This window comes from Lipotes vexillifer, unplaced genomic scaffold (genome assembly GCF_000442215.2).
Source record: "Lipotes vexillifer unplaced genomic scaffold, Lipotes_vexillifer_v1.1 scaffold678, whole genome shotgun sequence".
Classification (NCBI taxonomy): Eukaryota; Metazoa; Chordata; class Mammalia; order Artiodactyla; family Lipotidae; genus Lipotes; species Lipotes vexillifer.
In genome coordinates, this window is record NW_006790338.1 from 804,174 (window position 1) to 816,573 (window position 12,400).

The 12,400-nt window shown below is 37.3% G+C and overlaps 1 protein-coding gene across 1 annotated transcript in view; it reads left to right on the forward strand.

The window, feature by feature from the left end:
* The window catches only part of PLEKHM3 (pleckstrin homology domain containing M3), a 184,186-nt gene that overhangs the window by 151,995 nt on the left and 19,791 nt on the right, over nucleotides 1-12,400 (forward strand). Inside the window, exon 7 of the mRNA XM_007463653.1 lies at nucleotides 1,228-1,385. Within this exon, the coding sequence (XP_007463715.1) occupies nucleotides 1,228-1,385 (158 nt within the window). The remainder of the gene's footprint in view (nucleotides 1-1,227; nucleotides 1,386-12,400) is intronic.

Sequence of the window (12,400 nt, forward strand, 5' to 3'; positions counted from 1 at the left end):
TCTTTCACATATTTCATTGTTAGTGTAAAGAAACTGCAAAATACATTATTACATTACTTGTAGTCTTTTTTTGTATTATCAGCTATTACTATTTGTTCACCTTGGCCTTCTAATATCTCTTTAAATATGATTTACTGCTCTCAGATGTATTTTTATGTAAAATTATCATTTTAACTACGATTCACTTGAAAGTATCCATTTCTAGCTCTTTCCAAATTAAATTTAATCTTCGTTTTTTTCTTATATCAAAATCAGCATGTATATTCATGTGCATCAATGAGAAAGAAATAAAGGCAAATTTTATCTTGTTAGTGTATGAACTGCCAAAGTCTTTGAAGCCCATGCAATATTAGTTAAGTGAGGAGGGCTCTGATGGACCATTGGCTCCAAACTCACGGATGTTTGCAGGCCAGCAGGTGAGGGGAGTGTGGGAGGCAGGCAGACTCAAAACACTGGGGCCTCATGGGGACAAGTGTCAGTTGAAGAGCATGTGCCTCGGCAGGAGCAGGCAGCCTCTGCTCACAGCTGGGACCATCATTGTGTTGGAATTCAGGCCTAGTTTTTCCAGATCTAATGATTTTCCAAAAGAAGCCAAAAATCTGGAATTTTATGTGAAACCTTCCAATTGTTAAATTGGCTTATTTTTTTTAAAACACTAAGAGATTTTTTTTTTAAATCTTGAGGCTAAATATAGCACTCAGACTGCCAAATTGCAGCTTCTGTGTATTATTATAATTATCAGCAGCAAGAGAAACCTATTTTCCACATTTGTTACATGTTCTTAGGGGAGATAGTGAAAAAACTATTCTATTAACTCATCAGAAAACAGATATTATTGAATGTACAACATAAAATACTACATTAGTACTTACCCTATATGTTTTCAGTCTATTTTGGGAAATCGACCACACTGCTCTTATACCGCACGATAACTGTCAAGTTAGTCTGTGAAAGTAGGGTTCCCCATTTGTTGGTCCTCAGTCCTCTACAACACACTACAAAAAAAGAGGAATACGAAAGAAATTTCAACATCTTCATTTTCCAACCTCCAGTGGTTTAAGCCAGAGAGTTCTTTTGGAGTGAAAATACTATGTCTTTTCTTTCTCAGAGTTGCTGAGAAATTATAATTAGAGGTTTTCCTGTTGTGTAAAGGAAAGGAATTCCTCCTGCATCTGCAAGACTTCTCAACAAATTTGCTTCTTCCCTGTTCCATTTCTCTTTCTGCAGGTGATAGAGGGAAAGCTGGCTCCGTTCTTGGGCAAGGTCATTAAATTTGCTGCCTCACATGTGTACAGCTGCAGTCTTTGTAGCCAGAAGGGGTTCATCTGTGAAATCTGTAACAATGGAGAGATCCTCTACCCTTTTGAGGATATTTCAACAAGCAGGTACACAATCTCTTGTTTTATAAAAGTATACCTGAATATGCCACATGCAGTGTTATTGGGCCAGAGCTGGCCAGCTTTTAGTTGAGTACTGTATCTCTGTCTCGTCCTCTGTATCAGATTTCCCTTATTCCTGGAGAACATTTTTTACCCTTTGGTTTCCTATATTTATTTCCAACTCAACTTGCTACCTTTATCCAGAATGAGATAACAAAGTTGCATAGCCTAGCTCTGCATTATTAGGTAACAAAGAGTGTTCAGATTCATTTTTAGAATGAAGATGGGGAAGGAAGAATCCTCACAACCATCCCAGGTCAAGTGATAGGCAATGGAAACCACAGTCACAGAGGAAGACCAAAGCTGGATTGGCCACTAGGAAGAAAACCAGAGGACACTGATGAACAGCCCTCTGGCTCACCACATGCTCTTCTGCATAAATGCACTGCAGTGTAGTGATGAAAGTTTTAGGACCCAAAGGAGAGAAAAGTGGGAGTTCAGTGGGATTATTTTTCTAACCAAAGTAATATTTGGGTATCATCACTTCCATTGATTGATGGACGAATTTTTCCCCAGCCTAAGAGCGGGGTTTTTCCTGTCACTTTTACTGAGTCATAAAATGATGCATATCACATTTCATTTCATCCCAAAAGCATAACAGAAATATACATTGTATGTATGTGCACTGGCTTCTTTGAGCATGAATGTCACGGCTCATTTCCCACCCTGCTGGGCTCACTTACTCTGTGGTTCAGAATAGGAGGTGAGGCACGTAGCCAGAGAGGGTTGAAGCATGTGTAGTAGAGCTAAGATATTAAGAGTTGACTCAGCCCTTCTGGCCTCTTCTTAAAGGCAGAGGCTATTTGTAAACATCCAGGCCCCACACACAGGAAGACAGACACGTAAACACAAGACCCACACACACACACATGCACACACTCCAGCCTCCAGTTTCCTGACTACAGGTATTTAGCTAATAACCTAAAGATTATATACTTCTTAAAAATGCATACCACACAAAAACTTGTATACAAATGCTCGTAGCAACAGTATTGATAATAACCAAAAACGAGAAACAATATAAGTGCCTATCAGCTGATTACTGGATAAACAAAATGTGACATATACCCACAGTGGAATACTATTCAGCCTGAAAAGGAATGAATTACATGCTGCAATGTGGATGAACCTTGAAAACATGCTGAGTGAAGAAACCAGACACAAAAGGCCACATATGTTCCATTTATAGGAAGTGTTCCAAATAGGCAAATCCATAGAGACAGAAAGTAGATTAGTATTTGCCTAGAGCTTGGGGAAAGGGGGAAAGGGAGTAACTACTAATGGGTATGGATTTCTTTTGGGAGCGATGAAAATGTTCTAGAATTAGATAATGGTGATTGTTATACAGTCTTGCGAATACAATAAAAAGCAGTGAATTTTATGCTTTAAAAGAGTGAATTATACTGCAATAAAAATATTTAATAAAAAAATAAAAATTAAATTTAAAAAATGCTTCCAACTGAATAAACCATATATTCTGGGCCATAAAAGAAGTCTCAGTAAATTTAAAAAGATTGAAACCATACCAAATATGTTCTCTGACACATGGAATTAAGATATCCAGCAGAAAAAAAAAAATCTGGGAAACCCCAAAATATTTGGAAATTAAATAATACACTCTAAAAACTCATGGGTCAAAGAAGAAATCCACCACAAGAGAAATTTTAAAAATATTTGTAAATGAATGAAAATGAAATACAAAATGTCAAAATGTATGGAATGCAGCTAAAGTAGTGCTCTGAGTGAAATTTATAGCTATAAACACCTATATCAGAAAAGAAGAAAGAAGGTCTCAAATTAATAATCTAAAATTCCACTTTAAGAAACTAGATAATGAAGAGCAAAATAAATCCAAAGCAAGCAGGAGGAAGGAAAGGATAAAGATTAGAGCAGATATCAATGAAGTAAAAAACAGAAAAGCAGTAGATTGATGAAACTACAAATTAGTTCTTTGAAAAGATCAACAGGGACTTCCCTGGTGGTCCAGTGGTTAAGAATCCGCCTTCCAATGCAGGGGATGCAGATCCCTGGTCGGGGGACTAACATCCCACATGCCGCAGGGCAACTAAGCCTGTGCACCGCAACTACTGAACACATGAGCCATAACTAGAGAGCCCGCATGCCGAAACTGCAGAGCCCACACACTCTGGAGCCTGTGAGCCACAACTACAGAGCCCACGCACTCTGGATCCCGTGCACCACAACAAAAGATCCCGTGTGCTGCAACTAAGACCCAATTCAGCCAAAAATAAATAAATATTTTTTAAAAATATATCAACAAACTTGATAGCCGTTTAAGGTAGGCTGACCAAGAAATTAAGAGAGAAGACATGGATTCCCAAAATCAGGAATGAAAAAGGGTACAGCAATTTTAAAAATTTTAAAGAGGTAGTATAAACAACTTCATGCCAACAAGTTAGACAACTTAGATAAAATGGATAAATTTCTTGAAAGACAAATTACCAAAACTGACTCAAGAAGAAATAGAAATATGAATAGACCTACAACAAGAAATTGAAATAGTAATCTTAAATTACTTCAAATCTTCCCATGAAATAGTCAGATGGCTTCACTGGTAAATTTTGTTGAATATTTAAAGAAATAATACCATCCTTTACACAGTGATAAAGAGGGGCATTACATAATGATAATGGGGTCGATTCTTCAAAAAGACATAACAGTTCTTAGTGTGTATGAACAAAAAGTCAAAATACATCAGACAAAAACTGATAGAACTACATGGAGAAACAGATGAATCCACTGTTCTATTTAGATATGTCCACTATTATAGTTAGAGACTTCAACACCACTCTATCAGTAACTGATAGATCCAGTAGGCAGAAAATCAGTGAGTGTATAGTTAAACTGAAAAGCACTATCAACCAAGTGAATCTAATTGACATCCATGTCAATTCATGTGGTTCATCCAACAACAACAGAATTTGCATTCTTCTCAAGTTCACATGGAATATTTACCAAGAGAGACCATATTTGGGGCCATAAAACACATCTGGACAAATTTTAAAGAATAAAAATTATGCAAAGTATGTTCTCAGACCATAATGAAATTAAACTAGTATTTCATAACAGAAAGATACCTGGAAAATACCCACATATTAGAAGATTAACAGTATACCTTCAGAGACACCAGAAGCAAGAAGAACTACAATCCTGCAACCTGTGGAATGAAAACCACATTCACAGAAAGATAGACAAAATGAAAAGGCAGAGGACTATGTACCAGATGAAGGAACAAGATAAACCCCAGAAAAACAACTGAATGAAGTGGAGATAGGCAACCTTCCAGAAAAGGAATTCAGAATAATGATAGTGAAGATGATCCAGGACCTCAGAAAGAGAATGGAGGCAAAGATCGAGAAGATGCAAGAAATGTTTAACAAAGACCTAGAAGAATTAAAGAACAAACAAACAGATAAACAATAAAATAACTGAAATGAAAAAATACACTAGAAGGAATTAATAGCAGAATAACTGAGGCAGTAGAACGGATAAGTGACCTGGAAGACAGAATGGTGGAATTCACTGCTGCAGAACAGAATAAAGAAAAAAGAATGAAAAGAAATGAAAACAGCCTAAGAGACCTCTGGGACAACATTAAATGCACCAATATTCACATCGTAGGGATCCCAGAAGGAGAAGAGAGAGAGAAAGAACCCCAGAAAATACTTGAAGAGATTATAGCCGAAAAATTCCCTAACATGGGAAAGGAAATAGCCACCCAAGCTTAGGAAGTGCAGAGAGTCACAGGCAGGATAAACCCAAGGAGAAACACGCTGAGACACATAGTGATCAAATTGACAAAAATTAAAGACAGAGAAAAATTATTAAAAGCAACAAGGGAAAAATGACAACATACAAGCGAACTCCCATAAGGTTAACAGCTGATTTCTCAGCAGAAACTCTACAAGCCAGAAGGGACTGGCACGATATATTTAAAGTGATGAAAAGGAAGAACCTACAACCAAGATTACTCTACCCAGGAAGCATCTCATTCACATTTGACAGAGAAATCAAAAGCTTTACAGGCAAGCAAAAGCTAAGCAAATTCAGCACCACCAAACCAGCTCTACAACAAATGCTAAAGGAACTTCTCTAAGTGGGAAACACAAGAAAAGGACCTACAAAAACAAGCCCAACAATTAAGAACATGATAATAGGAACATACATATTGACAATGACCTTAAATGTGAATGGATTAAATGCTCCAAGCAAAAGACAGAGGCTTGCTGAATGGATACAAAAACAAGACCCATATATATGCTATCTACAAGAGACTCACTTCAGACCTAGGGACACATACAGACTGAAAGTGAGGGGATGGAAAAAGATATTCCATGCAAATTGAAATCACAACAAAGCTGGAGTAGCAATACTCATATCAGATAAAATAGACTTTAAAATAAAGAATGTTACAAGAGACAAGGAAGGACACTACATAATGATCAAGGGGTCAATCCAAGAAGAAGATATAACCATTATAAACATATACGCATCCAACATAGGAGCACCTCAATACATAAGGCAAGTGCTGACAGCCATAAAAGGGGAAATCAACAGTAACACAATAATAGTAAGGGACTTTAACACCCACTTTCACCAATGGACAGATCATCCAAAATTAAAATAAATAAGGAAACACAAGCTTTAAATGACACTATAGTCCAGATAGATTTAATTGATATTTATAGGACATTCCATCTGAAAACAGCAGATTACACTTTCTTCTCAAATGCACAGGGAATATTCTCCAGAATAGATCACATCTTGGGTCACAGATCAAGCCTCCGTAAATTTAAGAAAACTGAAATCACATCAAGCATCTTTTCTGACCACAACACTATGAAATTAGAAATAAATTACAGGGAAAAAACCACAAACACATGGAGGTTAAACAATATGTTACTAAATAAACAGGAGATCACTGAAGAATTCAAAGAGGAAATCAAAAAATACCTAGAGACAAATGACAACAAAAACACAACGATCCAAAACCTATGGGATGCAGCAAAAGCAGTTCTAAGAGGGAAGTTCATAGCAATTCAAGCTCACTTCAAGAAACAAGAAAAATCTCAAATAAGCAACCTAACCTTACACCTAAAGGAACTAGAGAAAGAAGAACAAACAAAACCCAAAGTTAGTAGAAGGAAAGAAATCATAAAGATCAGAGCAGAAATAAATGAAATAGAAACAAAGAAAACAATAGCAAAGATCAATAAAACTAAAGGCTGGTTCTTTGAAAAAATAAATAAAATTGATAAACCTTTAGCCAGACTCATCAAGAAAAAGAGGGAGAGGACTCAAATCAATAAAATTAGAAATGAAAAAGGAGAAGTTACAGTGGACACTGCAGAAATACAAAGCATCATAAGAGACTACTACAAGCAACTCTATGCCAATAAAATGGACAACCTGGAAGAAATGGACAAATTCTTAGAAAGGTATAACCTTCCAGGACTGAACCAGGAAGAAATAGAAAATATGAACAGACCAATCACAAGTAATGAAATTGAAACTGTGATGAAAAATCTTCCAACAACCAAAAGCCCAGGACCAGATGTCTTCACAGGTGAATTCTATCAAACATTTAGAGAAGAGCTAACACCCATCCTTCTCAAACTCTTCCAAAAAATTGCAGAGGAAGGAACACTCCCAAACTCATTCTATGAGGCCACCATCACCCTGATACCACAACCAGACAAAGATGTAACAAAGAAAGAAAACTACAGGCCAATATCATTGATGAACATAGATGCAAAAATCCTCAACAAAATACTAGCAAACAGAATCCAACAACACATTAAAAGGATCATACACCATAATTAACTGGGATTGATCCCAGGGATGCAAGAATTCTTTAATATACACAAATCAATCAATGTGATACACCATATTAACAAATTGAAGAATAAAAACCATATGATCATCTCAATAGATGCAGAAAAAGCTTCTGACAAAATTCAACACCCATTTATGATAAAAACTCTCCAGAAAGTAGGCATAGAGGGAACCTACCTCAACATAATAAAAGCCATATACAACAAACCCACAGCAAACATCATTCTCAATGGTGAAAAACTGAAAGCATTTCCTCTAAGATCAGGAACAAGACAAGGATGTCCACCCTCGCCACTCTTATTCAACATAGTTTTGGAAGTCCTAGCCATGGCAAACAGAGAAGAAAAAGAAATAAAAGGGATACAAATTGGAAAAGAAGAAGTAAAACTGTCACTGTTTGCAGATGATGAGATACTATACATAGGTAATCCTAAAAATACCACCAGAAAACTACCAGAGCTAATCAATGAACTTGGTAAAGCTGCAGGGTACAAAATTAATGCTCAGAAACCTCTTGCATTCCTATACACTAAGAACAAAAGATCAGAAAGAGAAACTAAGGAAACAATCCCATTCACCATTGCAACAAAAAGATTAAAATACCTAGGAATAAACCTACCTAAGGAGGTAAAAGACCTGTACTCAGAAAACTACAAGACACTGATGAAAGAAATTAAAGATGATACAAACAGATGGAGAGATATACCATGTTCTTGGATTGGAAGAATCAATATTGTGAAAATGACTATACTACCCAAAGCAATCTACAGGTTCAGTGCAATCCGTATCAAATTACCAATGGCATTCTTCACAGAACTAGAAAAAAAAAATCTTAAAATTTGTATGGAGACACAAAAGACCCCGAATAGCCAAAGCAATCTTGAGGGGAAATAACGGAGCTGGAGGAATCAGACTCCCTGACTTCAGACTATACTACAAAGCTACAGTAATCAAGACAATATGGTACTGGCACAAAAAGAGAACTATAGATCAATGGAACAGGATAGAAAGCCCAGAGATAAACCCACGCACCTATGGTCAACTAGTCTATGACAGAGGAGGCAAGGATATACAATGGAGAAAAGACAGTCTCTTCAATAAGTGGTGCTGGGAGAACTGGACAGCTACATGTAAAAGAATGAAATTAGAACACTCCCTAACACCATACACAAAAATAAACTCAAAATGGATTAAAGACCTAAATGTAAGACCAGACACTATAAAACTCTTAGTGGAAAACATAGGAAGAACACTCTTTGACATAAATGACAGCAAGATCTTTTTAGACCCACCTCCTAGAGTAATGGAAATAAAAACTAAAATAAACAAATGGGGCCTAATGAAACTCAAAAACTTGTGCACAGCAAAGGAAACCATAAAGAAGATGAAAAGACAACCCTCAGAATGGGAGAAAATATTTGCAAACGAATCCACAGACAAAGGATTAATCTCCAAAATATATAAATAGTTTATACAGCTCAGTATTAACAAACAACCCAATCCAAAAGTGGGCAGAAGACCTAAATTGACAGTTTTCCAAAGAAGTCATACACGTGGCCAAGAGGCACATAAAGAGCTGCTCAACCTCACTAATTACGAGAGAAATGCAAATCAAAACTATAGTGAGGTATCACCTCACGCCGGTCAGAATGGGCATCATCAGAAAATCTACAAATAAGAAATGCTGGAGAGGGTGTGAAGAAAAGGGAACCCTCTTGCACTGTTAGTGAGAATGTAAATTGATACAGCCACTATGGAGAACAGTATGGAGGTTCCTTAAAAAACTAAAATAGAATTACCATATGACCCAGCAATCCCACTACTGGGCATATACCCAGAGAAAAACATAATTCAAAAAGACACATGCCCGCCAGTGTTCATTGCAGCAGTATTTACAATAGCCAGGTCTCGGAAGCAACCTAAATCCCCATCGACAGACGAATGGATAAAGAAGATGTGGTACATATATACAATGGAATATTACTCAGCCATAAAAGGAATGAAATTGAGTCATCTGTAGAGACGTGGATGGACCTAGAGAATGTCATACAGAGTGAAGTAAGTCAGAAAGTGAAAAACAAATATCGTATATTAACACATATATTTGGAATCTAGAAAAATGGTACAGATGAACCAGTTTGCAAGGGAGAAATAGACACAGATGTAGAGAACAAACGTATGGACACTAAGGGGAAAGCGGGGGGTCAGGGCGGGGAGTGGGTGTTGGGATGAATTGGAAGATTGGGGTTGACATATATACACTAATATGTATAAAGTAAAGTAGATAACTAATAAGAACCTGCTGTGTTAAAAATAGAATAAAGTAAAATTTTTTTTAAAAAACCCAATATACCTTCAAGTAACAGATGAGTTTATAACTTTACATTCACATAAAAACCTGTACATGGGTATTTATAGCAGCTTTATTCCTAATCACCGAAAACTGGAAACAACCAAGTTGTCCTTTAATAGGTGGATGGATAAATGAACTGTGGTATAGGCATACAGTGCAGTGTTATCCAGGGATAAAAGAAATGAGCTATTATGCCACAAAAGGACATGGAGGAAACTTAAATGCCTATAATTGAGTGAAAGAAGCCAATCTGAAAAGGCTACGTACTATATGATTCCAAATCTGTGATGTTCTGCAAAAGGCAAAACTATACAGATGGTAAGAAAATCATTGATTACCAGGGGTTTGAGAGTGGGTGGGGAGGGACGAATAGGTGAAGCACAGGAAATTTTTAGGGCAGTGAGATCATTCTATATGATTCTGTGATAGTGCACACATGACATCATACATTTGTCAAGACTCACAGAGCTGTACAACACAGAATGAACCTTTATTTAAACTGCAGACTTCAGTTAATAATATGTCAATATTGGTTCATTAATTGTAACTGACATACCACACTAATGCAAGATGTTGATAATACGGAAAACTCAGGGAGAGGCGGTACTAATACAGGAACTCTGTACTATCTACTCAATTTTTCTGTAAATCTAAAACTGTCCTAAAAAATAAAATCTATTAAAATAAAACAATTCATTTAGCTGAACATTTGACTCAAAGATCAAGGCTGAAAAATTTTCATAAACTTTATTAGAACAATTTTAGATTTACAGAAAAATCACAAAGATAGTACAGAGAGTTCCTTTATACCCCACACCCAGTTATGTTAGTATGGTACATTTGTTACAATTCATGAACCAAGATTGATACATTATTATTAGCCAAAGTCCATAGTTTTTTTCCTAGTTTCCTTAGTTTTTACCTAGTGTCCTTTTCTGTTCCAGAATATCACCTTACATTTAATTGTCACATCACCCTAGGCTCCTTGGCGGTGACAGTTTCTCAGGCTTTGTTTTTATGACCTTGACAGTTTTGAGGGGTACTGGTCAGGTATTTTGTAGAATCCCTCTATTGGGATATACTTGATGTTTTTCTTTTGATTACACTGGGTTCTGTGGGTCTGGGAGGAAGAACACAGCAGCAGTGGCATTTTCATCATATCATACCATGGGTATGTACTATGAACGTGACTCATCACTGTAGTCTTTGTGTCAAGTGTCTCCACGTTAAAGTTACTCTTCTTCCCGCCACCCACTCCATCCCCTTTCCATACTTTCCTTCTGGAAGGAAGTCAGTATGTTCAGCCTACACTTAAGCAGTGGGGAGTTATACCCCATCCCTTTGTGAGTGCAGTAGGTACAAAATTATTTGGAATTCTTCTGCATAAGAGATTTGTTTCTTCCCCATTTATTTATTTCTTCAATTATTTACTCATGTCAATATGGACTCATGCATATTTATTTTATACTTTGGGTTATAATCCAATACCACTTTATTTTGTTACTCAAACTGTTCTGGTTTTAGCCATTTAATAACTCTTTCAGTTGGCTCCTGTGTCCCTTTGGCATATCCCAATGATTATGGGGTTTTTGGTTTTGAGCATTTCCTTACTTTCTGGCACTGTCAGATGCTCCAGGCTCATCTTATATAATTCCTGCCCTAATCCTAGAAGCAGCCGTTTCTGCAAGGAGCCCTGGTTCCTTTTAATAGAGAATATTAGAAACCAAGATCAGGGTGCTGGGATGCACACATTTTTTTTTTTTTTTTTTTTTGCGATATGTGGGCCTCTCACTGTCGTGGCCTTTCCCGTTGCCGGACGCGCAAGCTCAGCGGCCACGGCTCACGGGCCCAGCCGCTACGCGGCATGTGGGATCCTCCCAGACCGGGGCACGAACCCGTATCCCCTGCATCGGCAGGCGGACTCTCAACCACTGCGCCACCAGGGAGGCCCAATGCACACATTTTTAAAGCCCTCTGTCCCAGGACTTGTCCCTTGCAGGGACAGAGGTACTCCCCTCTCACTGCACATCAGAATCTCCTGTGAGACCTGGCTTCTTTAAATCCCCAGAATCTGTATCTTCAAAGACTTCCCATGTGATTCTAAGTCACATTCAGAAGGAAAAGATCCCTCCTCTAAGATATCTGTGGTCATGATCAGAGGTGCTGGATTCTCACAAGCAAAACGACCGCATTAGCACATCTATGGGCTCATAGGGCCTTTACCCAGTAGGAAGGAATACATAGCTAGTTAGAATGCTCTGTTTCTCCCTTGGTCAGATGCCGTTCTCCAAACTTGCACAAATGTCTGAGTCCGAAGGATCTCTGACCTGCCTTCCTGGAATTCCAGGTGGATAATACTTTCCAGGAGCCTGTTTTGCTTTCCCATCGTGTTCAGTTTCCAGTTAAATACTGGGAGTGGCTTGTACACATCAATAGAAAAGGACAAGAAGAAACACTAATAAAAGACTTACTGAAGGAAAACTTTAATCAGAAATAGAGTTGCAGATTTAAAACATATCTATAAAGATGTACTGAATAAATAAATGTGGGTAAATAAAAGTAAATTTGAATTGTGGGATAAATTTTTTAATCTATGCATAATAGAAATCTTTATGGATGAAGTAATGATGCATTGGATTTACTTCAGAATAATCTGATGGTGGGAGAAAGGCGATAAATATAGTTGAAAGAGATAGATAATTGTTGAAGCTAGGTGCTCGGTACACAGGGGTTTATTATACTATCCTCTCTA